Consider the following 27,915-nt stretch of genomic DNA (forward strand, 5'->3'; position numbering starts at 1 on the left):
AGCTGAAGTTGGACACTCAGCCAACTGAGCCACCTAGGCACCCCTCAGAACTCAGATTTTAAACAGATACAGCTTAATTCAGGGTCTTATTGTGCCTCTTATTACCTATGTGGCCAACGTAATTAGGCATGAAAAAAATAAAAGGGATACAAATTGGAAAGGAAGAAGTAAAACTATCTCTATTCACAGATGACACGATCTGATCTGTACAAAATCCTAAAGAATCCACTAAAAAAATAAAATCAGGAAGATTGCAGAATATAAGATCAATATACAAAATCAGTCATACTTCTGTATCCTTGTAATGAACAATGCAAAAATGAAATTAAGAAACAATTCCATTTATAATAACATTGATAAGAATAAAATACTTAGGAATAAATTTAACAAGAGAAGTGCAAAACATAAACTCTGAAAACTGCAAAACATTATCAAAAAAAGTTTTAAAAAATTTAAATAAGTGGAAAAAATTCCCATGTTCATGATTCAGTGCAGTCTTTCTCAGAATTTCAGTTGACTTCTTTGTAGAAATTGACAACCTGATTCTAAACTTCCTATGAAATTGCAGGGGACCCAGAATAGCGAAAACAGTCTTGAAAAAGAAAAAAGTGGGAGGATTCACACTACTTCTCATTTTAAAACTTAGTGCAAAGAAGTAGTAATCAAATCAGTTGGTACTGACATTAGGGCAGATATATAAATCAAGGGAATAAAAATGAGTTTAGAAATAAACCTGGGTTTATGGTCAGCTAATACTCAACAGGATGTTCAGTCAGTGGGAAATAGTCTTTTCAACAAATGCTACTGGGACAACTGGCTAGCCACATGCCAAAAAATGAAGTTGGACCTTTATCTCAAGCCATATTTTTTTTTTTTTTTTCAACGTTTTATTTATTTTTGGGACAGAGAGAGACAGAGCATGACCGGGGGAGGGGCAGAGAGAGAGGGAGACACAGAATCGGAAACAGGCTCCAGGCTCTGAGCCATCAGCCCAGAGCCTGATGCGGGGCTCGAACTCACGGACCGCGAGATCGTGACCTGGCTGAAGTCGGACGCTTAACCGACTGCGCCACCCAGGCGCCCCATCAAGCCATATTTTAAAAAAGATCTCAAAATAGATGAAATAGCTAAATGGAAGAGCTAAAACTATAAAGGTCTTGACAAAAATTGAGGTAAATCTTTATGACCTTGGATTCAGAAAAGGTTTCTTCAATATGACATCAAAATCAAGCAACAAAAAAATAGATAAATCAGACTTAATGAAAATTAAAAGTGTGCTTCAAAGAACATTATTAAGAAAGTGAAAAGACCACAAAATGGAGAAAATATTTTCAAATCTGATAAAGGACTTATATCTAGAATATATAAAGAACTCATACAACTTAATAATTAAAGGGCAAATCATTGAGTTAAAAATATGCCCCCCCACCCCCACCTCCCCAGGGTGCCTGGGTGGCTCAGTAAGTTAAGCATCCAACTTCAGCTCAGGTCATGATCTCACAGTCCATGGCTTCGAGCCCTGAGTCAGGCTCTGTTCTGACACCTCAGAGCCTGGAGCCTGCTTCAGTTTCTGTGTCTCCCTCTCTCTCTGCCCCTCCTTGACTCACAGTCTGTCTCTCTCTCTCTCTTTTTGTCTGTCTGTCTCTCTCTCGCAAAAATAAACAAACATTAAAAAACACTTTTTTTAAATATGAGCAAAGGATCTTAATAGAAATTTCTCCAAAGAAGATAGTGAAATGGCTAATATACACAAGAAAAGATGCCAACACCATTAGTTGTCAGAGAAATGCATATCAAAATCACAGTGAGATACCATTCATATGCTCTGGGATGGCTAGAATCAAAAAGTCAGTGTTGGTGAGGATGTGGAGAATTGGGAACCCTCATACACTGCTTACAGCAGTGTAAAATGGTATAGCTACTTTGGAAAATAATCACTTCCTCAAACTGTTAACGTGTAGAGTTACCATTGACCCAGCAATTCAGCTCCTAGGTATACACCCAAGGGAAATGAAAACATAAGTCCATGCAAAAACATGTACATGAATTTGCATAGCAGCATTATTCATAATAGTTAAAAATGTTCATGAGATGATACATAGGGAAGAAAAAAGTGGGGTATTCATAAATTGTAATATTATTTGGCCAGAAAATGGAATAAGGTACCGATAACATACTGTAGCTTAGATGAACCTTGAAAACATGCTGAATGAAAGAAGGTGGTCACAAAAGAGAACATATTTTATGAGTCCATTTATATGAAACATACAAAATAGACAAATCTGGAGAAACAAAAAGTAGATTCAGGGGCTTTTTAGGGCTGGGTATGATGGGGGGGTAAGTCATAATAGCTAATGGATACATAGTTTCTCTTTGAGGTGATGAAAATATTTTTAAAGTGTGGTGATGGTTCATATCTGTAAATATACTAAAACTACTGAACTTCTCACTTTATTTTTTTTTTATTTTTTTAAAAAAAATTTTTTTTCAACGTTTATTTATTTTTTTTGGGACAGAGAGAGACAGAGCCTGAGCGGGGGAGGGGCAGAGAGAGAGGGAGACACAGAATCGGAAACAGGCTCCAGGCTCTGAGCCATCAGCCCAGAGCCTGACGCGGGGCTCGAACTCACGGACCGCGAGATCGTGACCTGGCTGAAGTCGGACGCTTAACCGACTGCGCCACCCAGGCGCCCCTGAACTTCTCACTTTAAATGAATGAATTGTATGTTATGTGAATTATGTCTAAATGAAACTTTTTTTTAAAAGAATCTAGCATAAGGTCTGAAAAAAGACACATCAAGATATACAATCACGAATTTTCAAAATACTGGGTAAAAGGAGACGATCTTAAAAACTTCTAGAAAGAAAAAAAGAAAGGTCATATAAACAGTATCAGAATTGGAATGACATCAGCTACTCCGGAGAATTGACCAAGATGGTGACATAGGAGGCTTCTGAACTCCTGTTCTCCCATGGACACATTGAATGTAAAGCTATGCACAGATCAGTTCCCACTGAAAGAGATCCAGAGACTGAGCAATTCCTACATATTGTATGAATGAGAAAATACCATTGAAATGGGTAGGAAAGGCAGGTGACTGTTTTGTGTAATATACAGAATTCAATACAAGAAGTCAAGGAAAATGAAGAAACAATATGTAAAGCAAATATGAGTAAATCTGAAGGGATAAATAACAGCAATACAATAATAGCAGAGAACTTTAATACCACATGTTCCACAATGGATAGATCATTCAGACAGAAAACCAATAAGGAAATACTGGACTTAAATGACACAGACCAGATGGAGCTAATACACATATATAGAACATTCCATCTAACAGCTGCAAAATACATACTTTTTTCAAGCACACATGGAACATTATCTGTGATCATATATGGGGCCACAGAACAGTTCTTAATATATTTAAAGAGATGAAAATATCAGGCATTTTTTTCTGACCACAATAGTATGAAACTAAAAATCTCAAGAAGAAAACTAGAAAATTTACAAATATGTGGAATTTAAATGACAGGCTCCTGAACAACCAGTGAGTCAAAGAAATCAAAAGGGAAATCAAAGTAACTTGAGACAGGAAATTGGAAACACAAGCAGATCTAAGAGGAAAGTTTATTGTATAAACATGTACATTAAAAAACAAAGTAGGGTGGCTGGGTGGCTCATTTGGTTGAGTCTCTCACTCTTGATTTCAGATTGGGTCATGATCTCATGCTTCTTGAGATGAAGCCCTGAGTCTCATGTTCATGAGATCAATCCCAAGCTTGCTTGGGATTTTCTCCCACTCTCTCTGCCTCTTCCCTATTAATGCATTCATGCACTCTCTCTGTCTCTCTTTCAAAATAAATAAACTTTAAAAAATAAAATAAAAAATGAGAAAGGTCTCAAATAAAATAACTAAATTTATACCTCAAAAAACTAGAGAAAAAACAATCTAAGCCCAAAGTTAGCAGAGGGAAGCAAACAAAGATCAGAGTAGAATATGAAATAGACTACAAAGGCAATATAAAAGATCAATGAAACTAAGAACTGGGGGGTTTTTGAATACATGAACTGGTAGCAGACTGATGTCTTATGATTCCTTATGACTGATGCCACAGAAATACAATCATAAGAGACTACCATGAAAAACGATATGCCAACAAATTGGAAGATCTACAAGAAATGGGTAAATTCCAGGTTATAGGTATTAATTAAGGAGGGCACTTGTGCCTGGGTAGCTCATTCAGTTAATAAAATGTCCGACTTCAGTTCAGGTCATGGTCTTGTGGTTTGTGGGTTCGAGCCCCACGTCAGAGTCTGTGCTGACAATTCAAGAGTCTGGAGTCTGCTTTGGATCCTATTTCTCCCTCTCTGTCTGCCCCTCCCCTGCTCTCATGCTCTGTCTCTCTCAAAAATAAATAAGCATTAAACAATATTTTTTAAAAAATAAAGGTACTTGTTATGATGAGAACTGGGTGTTATATGTGATGAATCACTAAATTCTTTTTTTTTTTTAATGTTTTTATTCATTTTTGAGAGACAGAGCATGAGGGGGCGTGGAGGGGGATGCAGAGAGAGAGAGGGAGACACAAAATCTGAAGCAAGCTCCAGGCTCTGAGCTGTCAGCACAGAGCCTGACGTGGGGCTCGAACCACAAGATCATGACCTCAGCTGAAATCAGACCCTTAACCAACTGAGCCACCCAGGGCCCCATGAATGACTAAATTCTACTCCTGAAACCAATATTACACTATATGTTAACTAACTGGAATTTAAATAAAAATTTGAAAAAAAAAAATGGATAAATTTCTGGAAATATGCAACCTACCAAATCTGAATCATAAAGAAACAGAAAACTTGAACAGACTGATTACAGTAAGGAGATTAACAAAATCTAACCTTAGAGTAAACCAAAACCTCCCAAGAAAAAAAATGTCCAGAACCAGATGGCCCCACTAATGAATTCTACCAAGTATTTAAAGAGCTAGTACCAATCCTTCTCAAACTCTACCAAAACACAGAAGAGGAGGGAGCACATCCAAACTCATTTTACAAGGCTAGCAGTACTCTGATACTAAAGCCAGACAAGGATACTACAAGAAAATAAAAGTATAGGTTTATATCCCTGATGAACAGTTGCAAAAATTCTCTACAAAATAGCAAATTGAATTCAACAGTACATTAAAAGGATTATACACCATAATCAAGTGGAATTTGTTCCAGGGATACGGGGATGGTTCAACATCCATAGATCAATAAATATGGTATGCCATATTAACAAAATGAAAGGTGAAAATCATGATCATCCCAGGAAATGCAGAAAAAGCATTTGACAACATTCAACACCCATTCATGATGAAACCTCTCAACAAACTGGGCATAGAAGCAAGGTACGTCAATATAACAAAGGCCATGAACAACAAGCCCACAACCAACATCATAGTTAATAATGAAATACTGAATGCTTTTCCTGTAAAATGAGAAACAAAAGATGCCTGCTCTCACCACTCCAACATGCCTGTTTAATGGGTCATAGACAGTAGAATACATTCAAAGAAATGTTAATTGTAAAAAAGTATTAAAAGGAGAGGACTGCATTCTAAACAGTGGAGATCTTAACTTTAAGGGTGTGTGATGCAGGAGGGAAAAAAGCAAGTAACTGAGTGACGGGAACCTCAGTAAATGATTGCTATGTAAGATACCAAAAAGTAGAACTTCAAAAAGAAGCAGTGTTCTGGTGCTACAGAGAAGCCATGTGGATTGGGAAGTTGTTAGTTGGGTTTTGGCAGTTAGGGAGTTCTCACCTTTGAGAGAGATTATTAGATTACTATAGATCAGTGGTTCTCAACTGGGGAGCTATTCTCCCCTACTTCCAGCCCCATGAGACGTTTGGTGACGTCTGGACACATTTTGGATTATCAAAACTGGGGAAGTACTACAGAGATATGGTGAGTAGAGTTCAGGGATCCAAAATGCACAGAACAGCTCCCAATGACCAAGAATTATCTGACCCATCATATCAGTAGTGCTAAGTTTGAGAAACCCTGCTGTAGATTAAAAAAAGGTGAGGAAAGGAGCAGATATCTATTGAGCATCTGTTTGTTCCAAGAACTATAGGAAAATGATCTAACTTGAAGGTAGTAATTATGTGCTGGTTTGGTTTTTTGTTGTTGTTGTTGTTGTTGTTGTTGTTGTTTTTGGAAATTAAAGAAGAGGATGGGGCACCTGTTTAGCTCAGTTGGAAGAGCATTTGAATCTTGGTGTTGGGGTCTTCAGTTTGAGGCCCATTTTGAGTGTAGAGATGACTTAAATAAACTTAAAAAAAAGGAGGGGGGGGTAAAATTATAGCAACTAGCATGAATGAGAAGCAAAGTTGAAAGAATTAATAATAAATCAAATGTTTAGCATGGTACCTGGTACATATTAAGTATTTACTAAATATTATTGCTTTTATTATTAATAACCGGTTCATTACCTGGGTGGCTCAGTCAGTTGAGCGTCCGACTTTGGCTCAGGTCATGACCCCGCAGTTTGTAAGTTCGAGCCCTGCATTGGGCTCTGTGCTAATAGCTCAGAGCCTGGAGCCTGCTTCAGATTCTGGCTCCCTCTCTCTCTGCCCCTCCTCCACTCACACTCTATCTCTCTAAAAAATAAATAAACGTTAAAAAAATTTTTTTAAATAAATTCAATAAATCCATTTACAGATGTTCATTCAGTGCTAGTTACTATACGAGAAACAAAAACAAATGAAATATATACATACTTGTATGCTTATATTCCTTATTAATTTACAAACTTTTTGTAAGTAGGGTTTCTGTTTTACTTATTTCTATATCACACATAGAATTAATCTTGTATAATTATCCCAAAATACACATATTTTTGCTTAATGGAAAAAGGCTTATTTATGAATTCTTCACAAAAACAGCATAAGCATTTAACTCATTAAATTATAGTTGATTCTTTACCTTCTTCTCCCTGTTAGGTCATAAGCAGTGCAAGAATATACAGCAAGTTAGTCAGCCATCTCTGTATCATTCAAGACCTAACAAACACCATGCCTGGCACATAATAGATGCCCAGAAAAATGTTTGTTAAATAAATGAGATCACAATCAGTGTCCGTAGTGTATTTTTTAAATACTAGCTGTTATCATCCCAGAGGAGGGGGAATACAATATGAAAATACTTACCAGATAGTCCTGTTTAATGTGAGTCTTCTGCTTAACACATTTCTTCTATGTTTAAAACTTAAAAGTTTTTAATTAAAAAAATACAGTTCAACTGAAGCTTCTTTTAAAGTTCTTCTGCTTTGTTTTTCTTATCTCTACAGTGCTGAATTATCCCAAGGTCATTACTGGAATGGGCTAGGCTCTCCTCCAGATTCCCCATCTCCTGGGAGTGATGTGTATTGTAGCAGTGAGCTGAATGACCCTCAGTATGACCAGAGTCTCTTGGAGAGCTTATTTTACACGGCACCTGTAAGTCATTAAACCTGCAGCTTTGGGAATTGAACATGAGTATTAATATTATTAGGTGCAGGCATGTTGCCAGACAGAAAGCTATCCATTTTACATATCTCATTTTACAGATGAGGAGACAGGCCTAGTAAAGTTAAGAATTTAGGGGCAACTGGCTGGCTTAGTTGGTAGAGCATGCGACTCTTGATCTCAGAGCTGTGAGTTCAAGCCCCGCATTGGGTATAGGGCTTAGTTAAAAAAAAAAAAAGATGGGGGTGCCCTGGGTGGCTCAGTCAGTTAAGCATCCGGCTCTTGATCTCAAGCCCCATGGAACCTACTTAAAAAAAAAAAAAAAAAATCAACCAGATTTAAGAATTTTGTCCAAGGACACATGTTAGAGCCAAGGTTAAAATTCAAGTTTACCTGAGTTCAAAGCCTATGGTTTTAGTATGTGGCTTCCTTAGACCTCTTCTAAGGAAGAGCTAATGCAGGCACACCCTCAAAACCAACCTCAACTGGTATCTTTTCAAAATATTCCAGAAACACTTCTACTCACAGGTGTCAAATACCTCTACTGACCCTTAAGACATGACATTCTCAGGGCGCCTGGTGGCTCAGTCAGTTAAGCGTCTGACTTCACCTCAGGTCATGGTCTCGTGGATCGTGGGTTCGAGCCTCATATCGGGCTCTGTGCTGACAGCTCAGAATCTGGAGCCTGCTTTGGATTCTGTGTCTCCCTCCCTCTCTGCCCCTCCCCCACGTGTGCTCTGTCTCTCTCAAAAATAAATATTTTTAAAAAAGATAAGACATTCTCTTTTCCAGGTAGTTCTAGCATTTTCAAAGTTCTTTGTTATATCAAGCTATATGTTCTATTCATTGATGTGCCCTCTTTTAGAGTCTATATGTAATAAGTCCAATTCCTGTTCCATAAGTAAACATTTATATTTATGAAGATTGCTGTCATACTCCTGATTGTTCTTTTCTCCAGGTCAAAGATAACTGAAAATAGAAGGTAGTTTATATCAGCTCAGTGGTAAGACAAGAGTTACCAAGGTCAGAGGAAACAGGGAGAACTTTAACATGAGATTCTCAGGAAAGGACATTATGCGGATTAGGGGGCTTTAACTGAGACTTGCAAAATAGTGTCTAGAGAAGTAGAGAAAAGATATGAAATGGGAATAGAAAGAATGACCTGTCTAGAGAAGAAATTTGTGCATTGCAAGGGATCTAATTTGAATTGATGAAAAATTTTGTGGGAAAGCCATCATCAATAAGGCAGGCTAGCCTCTTGCTTTCTGTGACAGCCTTTGAATGTCAGGTGAGGAGGAAATGACATGATCAAGATGGTGGTTTAGGAATGTTAATGTAGGGAGCTAACTTGGGGGAGAATACGTGGAAGCGAACAGGAAACCACAGACTGGAAACCACTGGGTTATTGGAGGTGTGTATTAGAGGGAGAGCTTGAAAGAGAGTGGCAGCAATGGGGCTGGAAAGGAAGAGATGGATTTCAAAGGCATTATAAATTATTAGGATTTCATGACTTTTTATGTTAAAAATCATCACTGATGCTATGTTACTTATGGGATAAGAAGGAAAGGGAATTTATCTTTATTACACATTTTTTAAGGCTTATTTATTTTTTAAAATTTATTTTGAGAAAGATACAGAGAGCAAGTAGGGGAGGGGCAGAGAGAGAGAGAGGGAGGGAGGGAGAGAGATTGAGAGAGAGAGAGAGAGAGAGAGAATGAATCCCTAGCAGGCTCCATGCTCAGCACAGAGCCCAACTTGAGGCAGGAACTCACAAACTGCAAGATCATGACCTGAACCAAAATCAAGAGTCGGACGCTTAGCCAGCTGAGCCACCCAGGCACCCCTTTATTATTCATTTTTGATGTGGTGGGGAATTTACAAGTTATCTATTATTTTTGAGTACTGTGCCAAATGTTTTAAATTCATTATTTCTTTTACTAGCCCTATAAGATAGTGTTGTCTTTTACCTATCATGATATAAACGCTTAGAGATGTTAATTACTAGTAATTAAGTGACAGAAATAGAATTCTTACCCTGGTCTATCTGGGGAAAAGCCTGTGTTTTTCCCACTAGACCACATCATCTCATAAGCCATAAGCATGGCATTATTATCTGATCTTGACTTACCTCCCTAACCTCATTTCCCACTTTTGCCCTTTACCCTGTAGTCACACTGATTGTCTCATCATTCCTCAGACATTCTAGCTTTTTTTTTTTTTTTTTTAATCTCTATTTCTTGCTCATACTGATCCTTCTCCTTTGAATGTTGAAATGCTTCTACACATCTGGTTACTTCTCTTTCTTCTTTGAAAATAACTGATCACCTCTCTGAAGAAACCATCCTAAATTTCCCCACACAGAATTTATTACCTGAATGTCCACAGGATCTTGCACATACCTCTGTCACAGCCCGTGTTATATAAGACAGTTCTTCATGAGCAAGCACATACCTGCATTATTTTTGTATTACCAGTACACAAAAGCCTGATGAATTTTGAGTACTCAGTGAGTACTTAGTGAGTAAATAAGTGCATGAATGGCACTAAGTAGTCCCCATGCTATTTGAACAAAATAATTTAGAAAAGATGTGTTGATGGAAAGGAGTGAACCAGTAATGCAGTGGAAAAACAAGGGAGTAAGAATGCTCATGTCCTTCCCCAGGGTCAGTGTTTGATGGTCTTAATAGTGAATAATATCCACAGCTTAGAATTCAGCATTATTCACCTGTGTTTTTGGTTCCTAAAATTCTTAGTTTTTAAACAATCTAGTTTATATTTACTCTCTTTTCCTTCAGGCTGTTAGACACTTTTAAATTTTGAATGTCTTGTCTATAACCATTTTTAAAAGCTGGCACTTAATAAAGAAAAACCTAAGAATAAAAAGCTTTGTAATTTCCTCTTGAAAAAGTTGTGCTTTTTCCTTGAAGGAAGGACATTCTTATCATGCTTATTTAACTATTGTTACCCTTGTCACAGGTCAATACAATATACACCCTGAGATGCTGAAAAAAGTGAGGTGGAGGTGATAAACTTAAAATGACATTGGATCTATTCTGCATTTATATTAACAAAAAAAAAATTTTGTTAATTTGGATTTTTTTTTTAATTTTTTAAAATTTAAATTGTCTTCTCTCTTTATTTTGCATTTTGTGATAGAAAGGGCTGATCAGTAAATTGTGGTAGCTCCTTTTTCTCCAAATAAAATTTAATTACAGGGGGCTTAGCAACTGGTTCCTCCATTAATAGAATTTGTGATATAATAAACAGTTCATCTTAGCAAGATTAAGAGTAGAATGAATTACTAGTAGTATGGAGTGGTGAAAAAAGGTTGAGTCTTTGCATTCATATAGGTACATGACATTGTACCATTTTGCCTCAAATTGTGGTAGAAATACAGGCTTTGGAATCTGCCTTTGGTACTAGATGCATAGTCGGCAGTAAATAAGTAATGATATTATTGAGAATTTGAAAGAAGAATCTGTTTTCATTTATTTTCTTTGAACTGAACTTGTAGGTTATTTTTAAATACCAAGAGAAATGTGGGATTATCTCCCTGGTATTAGTTATCTCTTTAAAAGACTTACATATGTGCAGAGAAGATTTTGATTACTTTTAGAGAAATGTTTTCATTACCAGTTTTTTTTTTTTAGTGCCTCTCTTTTTGCTTCTTCTCCCCCATAGAAATCGGATACCAGCATCAGTGATTTCTTCAGTGAAGACGATATTGTCTCTTCTAAAAAAATGAACCAGTCAGAAGCTCTTGCCATTTCTCCCAAGGTTCTGGAGTCAAATGATAAGTTGAAAAAGAGGGCAGCGGGGAAGAAAAATAGGTGAGCCTCTCCATTAATGTTTATCTAGAGGCAAAAGCAAAGTCAGATTATTTTCACAAGATGTCTTAAAGTAAGTGACTTGTATTTCCCCAACACTATCATATTGGTTAAGTGAGTTACAATAATTCATTAAGTATTACCATCCTTAAAAGTGTAATAATATATGGGAGCCTAGGTGGCTCAGTCAGTTGAGTGTCCAACTCTTGATTTTGGCTCAGATCATGATCCCAGGGTCATGGGCTCGAGCCCACATAGGGCTCCTTGCTGAGTGTGGAGTCTGCTTGAGATTCTCTCTCTCTTTCTCTCTCTCTGCCCCCTCCCTGCTTGTGCTCTCTCGTTCTCTCTCTCTCTCTCTCTCTCTCTCTCTCTCTCTCTCAAAAGAAAAATTTTTTTAAGTGTAATAATATGAAAAGATGGATACAGTAAAATGGGTAAGGGAGAAAGCAGAATTCTGGGTTGAATGTGTGCTGCACTACATTTATGTGGAAAATATACGTAAAGAAAAATGAAAAGGAGTACACTAAAGTGATGATAGTAGTTATGTTAAAGTAGTGGGTAACTGAAGTAATGTCTGTATTCCTTGTAGAAAATCTAATTCTGTAACATCAGTTTTTATACTTGTGTGGAGACAAGCCTTTAGGTTATAAGAATTTTTTTTGTTTTTGTTTTTTGAGAGAGAGAATGTGAGCAGGAGAGGGGCAGAGAGAGTAGGGGATAGGATCTGAAGCAGGCTCTGTGCTAACAGCAGCGAGCCTGATGTGGGGCTCAAACTCACAAACTGGGAGATCATGACCTGAGCTGAAGTCAGATGCTCAACCAACTGAGCCACCCAGGTGCCCGGATTACAAGAATGTTTTTTAACATTTTTTGAAATTTCTTTCACTGTGGATTAGGACCAGAATTCTGGTGATTGAAGTCATTTCTCAATCCTCAATAACTTGTGAATTAAGATACTTGCTGCCCTTCTTTCATTTTCTTGCCTATCAAACTAGATTATTTCATGTTGGGCCTCGGACTGTCTGTTTCACTGCCTATATTAACTCCTTGCAGAAATTTGGTTGAACAACAGATATCAGAAACTCCAGAAGATGCCCGAGTGATGACACTAAGTGTGGATAGACTGGCCCTTTTGGGTAGAACACATTCCGTCAGAATTATCATCGAAACAATGAGGGTCCCTCCAGAGAGTCCTCAGATGACCTCTGGCAAAAAAAGCTTTTCTGGGAGACCACCTAACATGACAGCAACAACAAAGCGGTACGTCTCTAATATGGAAGAGCTAAATTTGACATTTCTGCAAAGTGTATCTGATGATAATGATAAATAATTGTATAACATTTTATGATTTATAAAGTGCTTTCGTATGAATCAAAAATATAACAAATCCCTCACTAGGTTTTGGGCATGATATTAGGTGAGCATGAGAATAAAGGTAACTAAGACCCTGACTCTGTTGTTACATACTTTATAGTCAGAAAAGAATCACATTTAAATGGCTATCTATATAACACAGGAATATAGGAGCCAAAATAGGTGTGTTATATTTAAAGTGCTGTAGAAAATTTGTAGACTTACTGTGGTGATCATTTTCCAACATATACAAAAGTCAAATCATTATGCTATATGCCTGAAACTAATACAATGTTGTATATCAATTATGTGTCAGTAATAGAGAGAGAGAGAGTGCAAACTATGGGAGCACAGGAAGTTCTGCCTGAAAGGACTAGTTGAAGGCTTTGAAGAGAAGAGATAGGGCCTCTGAGGATCTGAGGTGCTGAAAATAGGACCTTGAAAGATATGTAGGATTGATCAGACAGTAAATACGTTTGTTATTTGGTTTATGTTTTAATCACCTTTTTTGATTTTGATTTTTAGCACCTTCTTTGTGGAATATCACTTTCCTGTGGGCTTTTCTAAAGGTGGATTGGGAAAAACAGCTTTGATCACTGAGGTCGTTCGACTTGCCTCCAGTAAAATTACAGATGGAAGTAAGAGACTGGTTTTCTGCTCCTTAGACATTTTGGCTGTGGAAGAATTTTTCAATCCCTAAATACTCATCTGACTTTTATAGTACCATAGAATCTTAGAAAGTATTTTGAGATGAATCTACTCTAATTCCTTTATTTTATAAGTGAGAAAACTGGCCCAGAGGTGCTAGGACTCTTCTGATTCAAGTCAGGAAGTCAGTAACATACCTGAGACTAGAATGCAGAACTCCTGATGCTTAGAGCATGTTTGTTCAACTATTGCCATTTTTCTTCTATTTTTTATTAAAAAAAATTTTTTTTAATGTTTATTTATTTTTGAGGGGGAGAGAGAGAGACAGAGAGACAGAGTGCAAACAGGGGAGAGGCAGAAAGAGAGGAAGACACAGAATCAGAAGCAGGCTCCAGGCTCCAAGCTGTCAGCACAGAGCCTGACACAGGGCTCAAACCCGTGAACCACAAGATCGTGACCTGAGCCAAAGTTGGATGCTTAACTGACTGAGCCACCCAAGCACCCCTCTTTTATTCTTCTTTTTAAAACAGCTTTATCAAGATACAATCACATACTATACAGTTTAACTATTTGAAGTGTTCATTGAACCCACTGAAGAATTCAATCATTTTTATTATATTCGAAGTGTTGTGTAATCATCATGATCTAATTTAGAACATTTTCATCACTTCAAAAGAAATTCCTTACTCATTAGCATTCATTCCTCATTTTCCTGTCTCCACCCACACCTGCACTAAGCAACCCCTAATCTATTTTTTTTTTTTAATTTTTTTTTTTTTTCAACGTTTATTTATTTTTGGGACAGAGAGAGACAGAGCATGAACGGGGGAGAGGCAGAGAGAGAGAGGGAGACACAGAATCGGAAACAGGCTCCAGGCTCTGAGCCATCAGCCCAGAGCCCGACGCGGGGCTCGAACTCACGGACCGCGAGATCGTGACCTGGCTGAAGTCGGCCGCTTAACCGACTGCGCCACCCAGGCGCCCCCCTAATCTATTTTTTGTCTATGATTTTACTCTGGGCATTTCATATAAATGGAATCATACAATATGTGATTTTTGTAACTGGCTTCTTTGACTTACCATGATATTTCCAAATTTGCTCTATGTTATGGCATGTTTCAGTACTTTGCTCCTTTTTATGGCTATATAATATTTACTTGTATGGCTATACCACATTTGTTTATCCATTCATCAGCTGATGGGCATTTGGGTTGTTTCTGCTTTTTTGGCTATTGTGGATAATGCTTATGAACATTAGTGTACATGTTTTTGTGTAGACATATGCTTTCATTTCCCTTGGGTATATACCTAACAGTGGAATTGCTGAGTAATATGATAACTGTATGTTTTAACTTTTTGAAGAACTGCCAGTTTTCAACAGCTGCTCCACCATTTTACATTCTCAGCAACTATGTGTGGAGGATTCCAGTTCTCTACATCTTCTCCAAAACTTGTTGTCTTTCATTATTTTTTATTTTAACCATTTTAGGGATTATGAAGTACTATCTCACTGTGGGGTTTTGGTTTGTTTGTTTGGTTGGTTGGTTTTTTAATTAAAAAAAAAAAAAAAACTTATTTTGAGAGAGAGAGAGAGAGAGAGAGAGAGAGAGAGAGAGAGAGAATCCTAAGCAGACTCTGTGCTGTCAACACAGAGCCCAATGCAGGGCACAATCCCATGAACTGTGAGAACATGACCTGAGCTGAAATCAAGAGTCAGACACTTAACTGACTGAGCCACCCAGGTGCCCTTCCCTGGGGTTTTGATTTGTATTACCCTATGATTAATGATGTTGAGTATGTTTTCATGTGCTTACTGTCCATTTGTATATCATGGAGAAATGTTGCAGTCCTTTGGCCATTTTTAAGTTTTTGTTACTGGGTTGTAAGAATTCTTTATACATTCTCGGGGCGCCTGGGTGGCGCAGTCGGTTAAGCGTCTGACTTCAGCCAGGTCACGATCTCGCGGTCTGTGAGTTCGAGCCCCGCGTCAGGCTCTGGGTTGATGGCTCAGAGCCTGGAGCCTGTTTCCGATTCTGTGTCTCCCTCTCTCTCTGACCCTCCCCTGTTCATGCTCTGTCTCTCTCTGTCCCAAAAATAAATAAACATTGAAAAAAAAAAAATTTAAAAAAAAAGAATTCTTTATACATTCTGGATATAGGACCCTTATGAGAGCTATGATTTTCAAATATCTTCTCCCATTAACAGGCTGTCCTTTCACTTTCTAAAAAGTATCACTTATAGCACAAAAGTTTTAAATTTTGCTGTAGTCCAGTTTAGTTTTTCTTTTGTTGCATGCACTTTTGGTATTGTCTTTTTTTTTCTATTTTAAGTATTTTTACAAAAAAGTAAAAGGCTTAAAAGGGTACTATAATAAACATTTATGTTCCTGTCATCCAAAGTTATATAACTTTCTAACAGATTTTGTGAATATCTTTGCCTTGGTTATTCAATTTAATCCATGAACTGTTCATCAGTGTGGAATTCTTTCTCTGGGAGCTAATTTGAGAAGTAAGAGATATGATCCTAATTCTCCTATACATTCAAGTGACTTTCCTATATGGCATGGTAACATTGGATATTTAAATTTTTATTTTGTTTCATTTATTTATTTTTAATGTTTATTTATTTATTTTGAAAGAGAAAGATAGCATGAGCAGGGGAAGGGCAGAGAGAGAGGGAGGGAGAGAGGGAGAGGGAGAGGGAGGGAGAGAGAGAGAGAGAGAGAGAGAGAGAGAACGAACGAACCCCAAGCAGGCTCCAGGCTGTCAGCACAGAGCCCAACATGGGCTTGAACTCAAGAATCATGAGATAATGACCTAAACTGAAATTGAGATTCAGACACTTAACTGGCTAAGCCATCCAGGTACCCCTATTTATTATTTTAACTAGATATAATCCATTTACTTGGTTCAAAATCTTTGTAGGCAGTGTTGTAAATTTTATATTATTACTAAGATATTTTATGCATATGTAAGCAAATATGTTTATCCTTTCTCACCCTCCTATTTTTACCCAAGTATTAGCATACTATATGCACTGTTCTTCACCTTGTCTTTAAGAGTGTATCTTAGTAATTTTTTCATTAGTCCTTTCTGAGTCATAATATTCCATTGTATGCATATGCCATAATTTAAACACCCTTTATTGTGAGGTACCTGGGTGGCTCAGTCACTTGAGCATCCGACTTCAGCTCAGGTCATAATCTCATGGTTCGTGGGTTTGAGCCCTGTATCAGGCTCTCTGCTGTCAGCGCAGATCTCACTTTGGATCCTATGTCCCGTCTCTCTCTCTGTACCTCCCCCACTCGCACTCTCTCAAAAATAAATAAACATAAAAAAAAATAAACATGCCTTGATTAATATATCAATATTTAAGTTATTTCAATCTTACTGTTAAAAACGGTACCTCAGTAGAATAATTTTGTACATGCATCATTTCTCATTTGATGTGAGTATATCCAGCACAAACATTAAAAATACTTATTTACTCTTAAAAACAGCACTTAAAGTAATTTAATATATTTTTACTAGGATGTGTTGGTGTTACTTTCCCCATCATCTTAAAGGAAGAATTAGGGCATTTAAAATTTTTCATATGTTTACTTCTGGCTGAACGCTTAAATTATTGACAGCAACAGAAGCTGTTATGGAGGTTTGTTCAGAGCATTCAGGAATGCCTAATTGATCCTGCTGGTTGAAAGTATGTTTGAGGAGCTTTAATATGCTTAAAACTTATCAAACCCCTATATGCAGAGAAAAATGTTGGATCATTTTCTCAGGTCTTCGCTTCTATCTCCATCTACCTGTGTCACATCTGGTGATTTTCTTAAAATTTCTCTGAGCCTCAGTTTCCCCATCTATAAAATTGAGCTACAGCAAGGGCACATGAGTTTCAGTTAATGTAGTACCTGCAAAGCAAGGACACAAGGGATTGATAGTCAAATGGGATAATGAATATAAAAGCATTAATCTCTAAAATAGTATGTAACAAATAGTACCTCACGTTTACAGGGCACTAAACTACATGCCAAGAATTCAACTCAGTGTTTTATATACATTAACCATTTAACTGATTTTCATAAAAAAAAAAAAAAAAAAAAACAAAAACTCAGTCCTTTATGACTGTCTCACTCATAAATTAAAACACAAACACACAACAGTCAAGTATCTTGTGTAAGATCATACAGCTGGCTTATTGGTCAACTAGAATTTGAACCTATAACATTTTATATTCCAAGCTCTGTGCTCTTAGTCTGTATTGCTTTTCAATTATTGCTGTCATTATTGTTGGCCACGGTAGTTGAGTTCTCCCCATGTCCTTCTGTAAAAGATCATATTGGAAGTGTGGAATAAGCATCAAGCCAGGAATTAGAAGACAGAATTCTAGTTCTGTTTATACCACACACTAATCGTATGACCTTAGGCAAATCACTTTTTTCATCTGTGGGCCTCTCTTAACAGTAACATGGATTGGACTAGGTATTTTCAAGATAACCTTCCAACTCTTATTTTCCACCCTTCCAGCTCTTAAAAAATAACTTCTCTGGGACATTGTTTAGCAATTTATTTACGTGATTTCTTTTTCCATTGTTACCTAACTCGCTTTTTATGGTGGTAAAAACAAAAACACAAGCTTTAGAAACAGTTAAGATAATATAGTGCTAAAAATGTACCTAGATGGTGAGGAAAAATCTGAATGAAATAGTTTTGTTTGTACAAAAAAGACTTTTTGGTATCCACAGTGCTTTTTCATCTATTACCTCAGTCCTTTCAGCACACTGATGAGCTATGGGTGTTGTCTTACTTCCCTTCTCCTGGTAGGAAAATCGGGGAAACTGGTCTCTTGGGTGTGGGTTTCCTGGGCCCAGACCTTTTGTTTACAGTTCCTGTGTGGATCCAGATTAGAAGACCCAGATCCTGTTTATGAGTACCAAGAGAAGTATACAGAGTCAAGAATTAAGATGGCAAAGATGAGGGACGCCTGAGTGGCTCAGTTGGTCAAGCATCTGACTTTTGATTTTGGCTTAGGATCATAGTGCTGAGATCTGTGCTGACAGTGCTGAGCCTGGTTGGGATTCTGTCTCTCTTCCCCTCCCCAACTCGCACATGTGTGCACTCTCTCTCAAAATAAATAACCTAAAAAAATTTTTTTTGTTGGGGCATCTGGGTGGCTCAGTCAGTTAATCCTCCGACTTCGGCTCAGGTCGTGATCTCTTGGTTTGTGAGTTTGAGCCCCACATCGGGCTCTGTGCTGACAGCTCAGAGCCTGGAGCCTAATTCAGATTCTGTGTCTCCCCCTTCTCTCTGCTCCTCCCATGCTCATGCTCTGCCTCTTTCTGTTTCTAAATAATAAATAAACATTAAAAAATAAACGTTTTATTTTTAAAAAGTTTTTAAGAACATAGAAAAAATAAAGTTAAAAAAATGATGGCAAAGATGAATAAAATTGATCAGTAGACCAAAATGAGCAGTTTGAATGAATACCAGAGGTAGCAAGTCTCTCTGTAACTGGGCCTTGTGAAGGTTTTCCACATCCATTTTAAGAGTATAGAAGTGAATGAACAGGAAGATCATTTTACAGGTGGTAAATTGTGGTTGAGGTGGTCACTAGCAAGTAACAGAACTGGAGCTGGAACTTACATTCTTTGATTCTAATCCCAGATTCCTTTTTTTTTTTTAAATCTGTTAAAGCCCCATAGCAGTGAGCACAAACTCAAATACTACATTATCCCATTTACACTTGTTATTACAGCAGAAACCCCTTCCCTTCCATCTAAGAGACAGCTTTACCCTACCTAACAACACTGCCAAGTAACATCAGTACCTGGCACCCTGTGTGAATATGATAGTAGGAGTCCCCTCCCCTAGTCTTCAGCCAGAAGCTAAACTCATTTTTGTTGTTACACTTTTTGATTCAATTCTCTTAATTTATCCCTCATTGTCCCACCTCCAGCCCACCCCCTTCTTTTGTTATACTGCTTACCAACTTGTCTTTTAAAAACAATAAACCATATTACCTTACACCCAGTGAAGATCTCTTTTTTTCGCATCCTGTGCTCATGTGCTTGACATGAATTTCTCATAGCAAAGCTAGAGCAACATAGCACTGCTTATCTTCCATGTGTCATACCTAGGGTTTTCTCTTTGTATCTGCTCCTTAAATCCCTATAACACTAACACCTTTAGGAAATTACACAGGCTAGATTTCTGAAAGAGATTTTAGTTAGATCAAAAAGGAGGTGGGTGGGTAGTGTCAAAGCATGGATCGATGATGGCTCTAGTTGGGTAGCCTTACATGTGCTTATGTGTTTGATTCTCCTTACAGTGGTGAAATTCCAGCAGCGATCTGTGTTTCCAGTACAGTTTGGTGGCCCAATGATAGAACACTGGTGGAATTCCAACCTCACTTTCCAAATTTACACAAAGAAAACCCCACAGAAAAAGGTATCTCAAGTCTTTTTAACCTTTGCCTTACCATTTATACTAAGGAATTAGAGCATACTTAAAATTATATTCCTACCTAAACTAGGAATTTCTCCAGGCTCAAACGGCACTAATAACTTATTTCTAATTTCTGTTTACTATTTGTTATAAGTCAGATATGCTAAAAGCACTACATGAACACACTATCAAATTTAATCATTACAACTCTGTGAATTAGGTACATTATTATCTTTATTTTACAGACAAACTGAGATTTAGTGAAGTTTAGTAACTTGTCTAAGATCACACAAGCTAATAAAAGACAAAGCCAGGCAGAACTCCATCTCAAGTTTTCTGATTTCAGATCCTAAGTTCTTAACCTTTTCACTGTATTCCCTGCTTACAGAGAGGTGACTACTTAGATTGATATAGGTTATTAGCCTTAATTTAAGACTCTATTTCCTATTTCCAGGCAGAATATGTAGAGATCCAAGAAAATATAATGTGGATAGCAGTTTTGACCAGCTTATTCCAAGTTTATCAAATGCACTTGCAGTTGGCACAACATAAATCAATAAACTATGTCATGAACAGTTTTTTGTTAAACAGTAGCCTTTTTAATCTTTGACCTCTTCTTTGGTATGGATCGCATGAGGAATATAGCTTGAGGTTTTTTTGTTTTTTCGGAGGATATAAATAATACAAGATAATTCTACAACCTCAAGACAACCTCTGTAAACATTTCAGTATATTTACATTGAATCATCTAGCTAATGACTTCTTTCTAATAAGAGAATTATACATGTGTTTTGCAGAGAACTTGAAAAAATATTTTTGAAAAGCAAAAATTGTCTATAATCCCATCACCAAGAAATAACTATTGTTAATATTTGTTTTCCCTTTGCTTTTTCCAAATGAATACAATACATGTGTAAATCTTTGGCAGTATTGGGATAACTTTGTATACAGCGTTTATCCTGCTTTTTAAAAAGTTTAACGTTATCTTTGTAAATATTTGAAGATTTACTATATATAACTTAATACCCTATTTTACCAAACATCAAAACAGATATTGGTCATATTATTTCAGACTTTTTGTAAACATCATTTTAATGGCTACATATTATTGCATTGTAGCAGTATGGTCTATAATTAATAATTCCTGATTATTGGACCTCTAGTTCTAATTGTTAATTTTTAAGACATTTAAATATTTAAGATATATTTGTGTGTAAGTTTTTTATGTGTTTCTTATTTCTTTAGTATAAATTCCCAGAAGCAATTACTAAGCTAAAGAGTATATTTTTTAATTTTTTTTTAATGTTTATTTTTGAGACAGAGGGAGACAGAGCGTGAGTGGGGGAGGGGCAGAGAGAGAGGGAGACACAGAATCTGAAACAGGCCCTGGGCTGTGAGCTGTCAGCACAGAGCCCGATGCGGGGCTTGAACCCACGAACCGTGAGATCATGACCTGAGCTGAAGTCAGACGCTTAACTGACTTAGCCACCCTGGCACCCCAAAAGAGTAAATATTTAAGGGGCACCTGAGTGGTTCAGTCGGTTGAGCATGTCTGACTTTTGATTTTGGCTCAGGTCACGATCTCCCAGTTCATGAGATTGAGCCCCACATTAGTCTCTGAGCTGACAGTGCAGAGCCTGCTTGGGGTTCTCTCTCTCCCTCTCTCTCTGCTCCTGCCTCCCCCCAAAATAAGTAAATAAATAAACTTTAAAAAAAAGAGTGAATATTTTTATTGCCAAATTTGCGGTCCAAAAGTATGTTGCCAGTTTATATTCCCAGCTTCACACATATGACAGCCTCTGTTTTTCCATAACCTTGATAGCATGAGATATATTAAGTTTTGTAATTTTTTTTTTTAATTTTTTTTTTTCAACGTTTATTTATTTTTGGGACAGAGAGAGACAGAGCATGAACGGGGGAGGGGCAGAGAGAGAGGGAGACACAGAATCGGAAACAGGCTCCAGGCTCTGAGCCATCAGCCCAGAGCCTGACGCGGGGCTGGAACTCACGGACCGCGAGATCGTGACCTGGCTGAAGTCGGACGCTTAACCGACTGCGCCACCCAGGCACCCCTTAAGTTTTGTAATTTTACTAGCTTAATGGCAAAAATTTGTATCATCTAAATTTTATTTTTTTTATTTTTATTAGTGAAGTTGAAAACTTTTTGTAAAGCATTAACTCTTAAAAATAAAAAAAAATAATAATCTTCCAAACTCTTGGTGACTTATGAACCTCTCTATAATCTTCCAGGAGAAGTAATAAAACCCAGAATGGGGACCAAAATATGACAGAATATAGATTCCCACTTAAAGTTGCCTTCGTCAAATAGTTAAGCTATTTACTTCATAAAGCATGGGTTCTCTTCTAAGCTGTCCTATGTTGTCACTTCAGTTAAAATCTCCCATGGCTTGTCTTTAGTTAACCTGAATTTTTTCTTTCCTTCTCTCAGCCAGAAGTCATTGGATCTGCATCAATGCCTTTACGAAGTGTCATTCAGTCTGAGTTGCTTTCTTTCAGTAACCAGCTTCCAGTGCAACAGGAAAATGGTCAGACTCCACTTGGCCCCCTTAAGGTACATAGATATACATTCAGGTAGTCAGGTATTTACAGAGCATGCATCACTGGCTAGCATGAACAAGAAAATCAGGGCCTCTCCTCTTGCACTTCTGTTAAAATAGGGCAGCAGACCAGAAGTAGACCCACAAACGTATGGCCAACTAATTTTTGACAAAGCAGGAAAGAACCATCCAATGGAAAAAAGACAGTCTTTTTAACAAATAGTGCTGGGAGAACTGGACAGCAACATGCACAAGATTAAAACTAGACCACTTTCTCACACCATTCACAAAAATAAACTCAAAATGGATAAAGGACCTGAATGTGAGACAGGAAACCATCAAAACCCTAGAGGAGAAAGCAGGAAAAGACCTCTCTGACCTCAGCCACAGCAATTTCTTACTTGACACATCCCCAAAGGCAAGGGAATTAAAAGCAAAAATGAACTACTGGGACCTTATGAAGATAAAAAGCTTCTGCACAGCAAAGGAAACAACCAACAAAACTAAAAGGCAACCAACGGAATGGGAAAAGATATTTGCAAATGACATATTGGACAAAGGGCTAGTATCCAAAATCTATAAAGAGCTCACCAAACTCCACACCCGAAAAACAAATAACCCAGAGAAGAAATAGGCAGAAAACATGAATAGACACTTCTCTAAAGAAGACATCTGGATGGCCAACAGGCACACGAAAAGATGCTCAACGTCGCTCCTCATCAGGGAAATACAAATCAAAACCACACTCAGATATCACCTCATGCCAGTCAGAGTGGCCAAAATGAACAAATCAGGAGACTATAGATGCTGGCGAGGATGTTGAGAAACAGGAACCCTCTTGCACTGTTGGTGGGAATGCAAATTTGTGCAGCCACTCTGGAAAACAGTGTGGAGGTTCCTCAAAAAATTAAAAATAGACCTACCCTATGACCCAGCAATAGCACTGCTAGGAATTTACCCAAGGGATACAGGAGTGCTGATGCATAGGGGCACATGTACCCCAATGTTTATAGCAGCACTCTCAACAATAGCCAAATTATGGAAAGAGCCTAAATGTCCATCAACTGATGAATGGATAAAGAAATTGTGGTTTATATACACAATGGAGTACTACGTGGCAATGAGAAAGAATGAAATATGGCCCTTTGTAGCAACGTGGATGAAACTGGAGAGTGTTATGCTAAGTGAAATAAGTCATACAGGGAAAGACAGATACCATATGTTTTCACTCTTATGTGGATCCTGAGAAACTTAACAGAAACCCATGGGGGGGGGGGGGGGAAGGAAAAAGAAAAAGAGGTTAGAGTGGGAGAGAGCCAAAGCATAAGAGACTCTTAAAAACTGAGAACAAACTGAGGGTTGATGGGGGGTGGGAGGGAGGGGAGGGTGGGTAATGTGTATTGAGGAGGGCACCTTTTGGGATGAGCACTGGGTGTTGTATGGAAACCCATTTGACAATAAATTTCATATGTTGAAAAAAAAAATAGGGCAGCAGAATTACTGTGAAGAAAATAAGCAGTATGATATAATAGTGAATACCTGGGAGGAAATAGACAATGGTGGTCAGAGAAGGTCTCTCTAAGAAAGTAACATTTTAGGTAAGATATGAAGAAGGAGAAGAGGCCACCAAGTAAAAAGCAGAGGAAAGATCATTCCAGAGAAAGGGAATAACACAGGCAAAGGCCATAAAGCAAGAATGTTGCCATATAATAGTGAGCCAAGAAGAAGAATGGTAGAGAGTAAGATTGGACAGGCACTCAGTAGCCATATCATTCAGAGTTTTGTAGGTCAGCATAAAGAGTGTAGATTTTATTGTAAGAGCCACGAAAGGACTTTGAAGTATGAGAAAAACATCTGATTGACTTTTTTTTAAGTTTATTTATTTTGAGAGAGTGTGAGTCAGGGAGGGGCAGAGAGAGAGGGAGAGAGAGAGAATCTCAAGCAGGCTCCTTGCTGTCAGCACAGAGCCTGATGTGGGGCTCAAACCCCCAAACCGTGAAATCATGACCTGAGCTGAAGTCGGAAGCTTAACCGACTGAACCACCCAGGTGCCCCTGATTTACATTTTTAAAAGATAACTGTGGACAATAGATTGTGGGGGGCAAGAAGAAAAATAGGGAGACTGTTGAATTAGTCCAGGAAAGAGATAATTGATGGCTTGGAATAGAGTAGTGACAGGGAACAAGGAGAGAAGTGGCTGAGTTTGTGGCCTGGTGGAATGAATTCTGATATATAATTCGTTGGAGAGAGGGTTCTTTCCTTGTATTAAGAAGCTGCAGGATTTCTTAGGTAGCAGAATTTGAATGTGTAGCTTCAGTATGGCTTTGTCTTATTGTCCTGGTGAGCTTTTAAAATCACAGCCAGGGGCACCTGGATGGCTCAGTCAGTTAAGCTTCTGACTTCAGGTCATGATCTCATGGTTAGTGAGTTCAAGCCCCACGTCAGGTTCTGTGTTGACAGCTGAGAGCCTAGAGCCTGCTTTAGATTCTGGTCTCCCCCTCTTTCTTCCCCTCCCCTGCTCATGCTCTATCTCACCCTGTCTCTCAGAAAATTAAAAAAAAATTTTTTTTTATAAAAAAAAACATTTTTTTTTAAATTATCACAGCCATACCCATGTCATTTCCATGGCTCTCCATTATCCAAAAGATAAAATACAGGGCTCACTATGTGGCCCTAACATACCACTTGCAGCTTCCTCACCAGTAGCCATATCAAACTATGTAAAGAATTAGTAAGGTATCATGATGGTTCATACCTCCATGCTTTTAGTCTTGATTTTCACGCTGCTGCCTCCTCTTGAAAGCCCTCTCTGCCTCCTTCCTGGTCTTCTTGATAATAAATACCGGTTAGTTTTAAGGACTTGTGTGATTGTCATTGCAAAAAATTAGTATCACTTTACTCTTCCCCTATCAAAATTTTATTTTCTGTTTGCCTCATTCATTCTGGACTGCAAGGTTAAAACCAGAAAAGAGGAATTAGAACTGATGGACTAGAAATTGTTTCTGTCCTGGTTCTGTTGAGAGAAGTACTGTTGTAGATAGATTGCTGTCCGTATTCAATAGAGTGAAATAACTTTGCTCTGGATTTTAAATAAAGGGAACAGCAAGTCCCCTTTATCCCTAATAACTTCAAACTTAGAGAAAAATTGCAAATATAGAACAAAGAATTCACATACCCTTTACCTAGACTCACCAATTACTAACATTTGTCACATTTGCTTTATAATTATCTACCTCCTGTCTCTCCCTTTCTTCCTGTCTTTCTTTGTCTCCCTATGCACTCTCCCCCACACCCACACACAATTTTTGTTCTGAAGTATTTGAGAATATGTTATAGACATCATGCCTCTTTCCCCCCTAAATTCTTATATTTCCTAAGAACAAGAACATTATACAAAACACTGTACAATTATAAAAATAGAGTTAACATTGATAATGTCTGTAGTCCATATGCAAGTTTCACTAATTGTGCCAATACTTCCATGTAAAGAATTTTTTTTTTCCATTCCAGGATTATCCATTACATTTGTCATGTCTCTCTAATCTCCTTTAGTCTAGAACAGTTTTGCAACCTTTCTTTGTCTTTCAGTACTTTGATTTTTTTTTAAGTGAGACCTTTTATGTGTAGAATGTTTTCCACTGTGGTTTACCTGAATCACTTATTACTATAATGATTGTAAGATGATGATTTTCTAACTCCTCCATTCCTTATGTATTTACTAATTGCATTCTACTATACAGAAGAGTTGTCCCTTCTCCCATGTTTGTTTATATCGGTATAGACTCATGGTTTTTTACATTATTCAGTGTTATTGTCCATTACTATTATTGTTCTTTTTGATGCTCAAATTGTCCCAGATTTGGCCCATGTGAGCTCCTTTGACTGAATTCTGTGTTCTTTTGATATGTCTGCATCCTTTTCTGAGCACATCCTTATTTTCTGGCACAAGATGATGTTCTAGGCTCAGTTTATATTGTTGACAAATCATCTGTCTAGCTTTTCTTAATCCTGATAAGGTAATGTATATACAGACTGTTAGTGTTCCTAGTATTACGGTATTTGAGAATGAGTTAATTACTTTCTAATAATCTGATTTGCCTCTAGCTCCAAAATTCTGATTCTGATTTCAGAAGGCCCACTAACTCTCTTCCTTTTGTTTTTATAGGTAACTGTGGAGCTTGTCATACATAACAAGGATTTCACTTGTGTGAATACTAAATTACGTAACAGCACCCAACATGGCCCACTTTGTACTCTTACAAGTCCAGATATGACATTATCAGAACCTGGTCAACATGTTACCTGTACTAAAAATCCAGAGAACCTAAATCAAATTCACGAAGAAGTTGCAAAGAAAGTACAGAATTTGATACTCTCCAACCCAAAGTCACCAAGCCCTGTTGTGCCAAATCCTTCAACCTTCATGGCTGTGCCAACCTCTCACAATTTAGTAAATCAGACAGATGGGTCAACAAAAGAGAGTGCTTTGCTGTTGCATGTGCTATTGATGGTGGCCGATGGGAAAGATTTCATTATTGGAGAATCTGACAAACCTCCGCCATGCAATGTTTATTTAAATTGCAAACTTTTCAGCACAGAGGAAGTCACCAGATCTATCATCGCATGGGGCACAACACAACCAGTCTTCAACTTTTCTCAGGTAACTTTGTACATATCTTAACCTTCTATATCTATTAGGGCTATATGGAGGTGGGAGACAAGTATGTTTCCCAAATCATAATTCCATTATAAAGGAAACCTAGAATGTTCAGACTGGGAGAGACCTTTGTAATTAGCTGGTGTGCAGATCCATTCCCACTATGGGATGGGAAGAGGAAAAGACACTATCAACATTTTAAAACTTTTTGTGTCTTCATTTTCTTCTGTCTCAATTGTTGTGGTTTCCCACTGTTTCTTTTGCCTGAGTTCTGAATTCTATTCCTTTATCCTTCCTCTAGAACTAAACTTTCCCCTTTCTTTTCTGTATCTCCAAGCTTTTTGTTTTTTTAATTTTTTCTCTAATTTATTCCTCTACTTGTTTTAATACTTATCTGGCTTGATTTCTCTGTAGAATTTGATGCTATTGCTTAAATTGTTTCCTGTTTTGGGGAGCCTAGGCAGCTCAGTTGGTTAAATGTCTGACTCTTGATTTTTGCTCAGTTCATTATCTCACAGTTTATGAGGTTGAGCCCTATATTGGGCTCTGTGGTGACAGTGCAGAGCCTGCTTGGGATTCTCTCTCTCCACCCCCCTCTCTCTGTCCTTGCTCAGCTTATGTTCTCTTCTCTTGCTCTGTCAAAATAAACAAACTTTAAAAAAAAAAAGTTTCCTTTCTTGATTTTTGTAACTCCACTCTCTTATTTTCTTCCTGAATCAACAACAGCTCTTTTTTGGTCTTTGGGACAGCAGGAAAACTAGGAAACGGGTGGTGGCCCCAGCACTTCTTTCTCCCTTTCTTTTACCTTTAATTACTGGTACTCCTCTGCATTACTCTTATTCTTGGCACTGTTCCAAACCAACCCGCTTTTCCCATGGTCACTCCTTCCACTCCCATAGCTTTACCTATTATTTTTATGAAGATAACTTCCAAATCTATACT

At 37.7% G+C, this 27,915-nt stretch overlaps 1 protein-coding gene across 3 annotated transcripts in view; it reads left to right on the plus strand.

Moving 5' to 3' along the window:
* The window catches only part of C2CD3 (C2 domain containing 3 centriole elongation regulator), a 146,643-nt gene that overhangs the window by 30,607 nt on the left and 88,121 nt on the right, over window positions 1-27,915 (plus strand). For all 3 annotated transcript variants that reach the window (XM_045484056.1, XM_045484055.1, XM_045484057.1), the window contains 7 exons: window positions 7,334-7,481; window positions 11,172-11,320; window positions 12,371-12,577; window positions 13,196-13,308; window positions 19,643-19,761; window positions 22,208-22,330; window positions 26,482-26,976. In XM_045484056.1, the coding sequence (XP_045340012.1) occupies window positions 7,334-7,481; window positions 11,172-11,320; window positions 12,371-12,577; window positions 13,196-13,308; window positions 19,643-19,761; window positions 22,208-22,330; window positions 26,482-26,976 (1,354 nt within the window). The remainder of the gene's footprint in view (window positions 1-7,333; window positions 7,482-11,171; window positions 11,321-12,370; window positions 12,578-13,195; window positions 13,309-19,642; window positions 19,762-22,207; window positions 22,331-26,481; window positions 26,977-27,915) is intronic.

This window comes from Leopardus geoffroyi, chromosome D1, assembly GCF_018350155.1.
Source record: "Leopardus geoffroyi isolate Oge1 chromosome D1, O.geoffroyi_Oge1_pat1.0, whole genome shotgun sequence".
Classification (NCBI taxonomy): Eukaryota; Metazoa; Chordata; class Mammalia; order Carnivora; family Felidae; genus Leopardus; species Leopardus geoffroyi.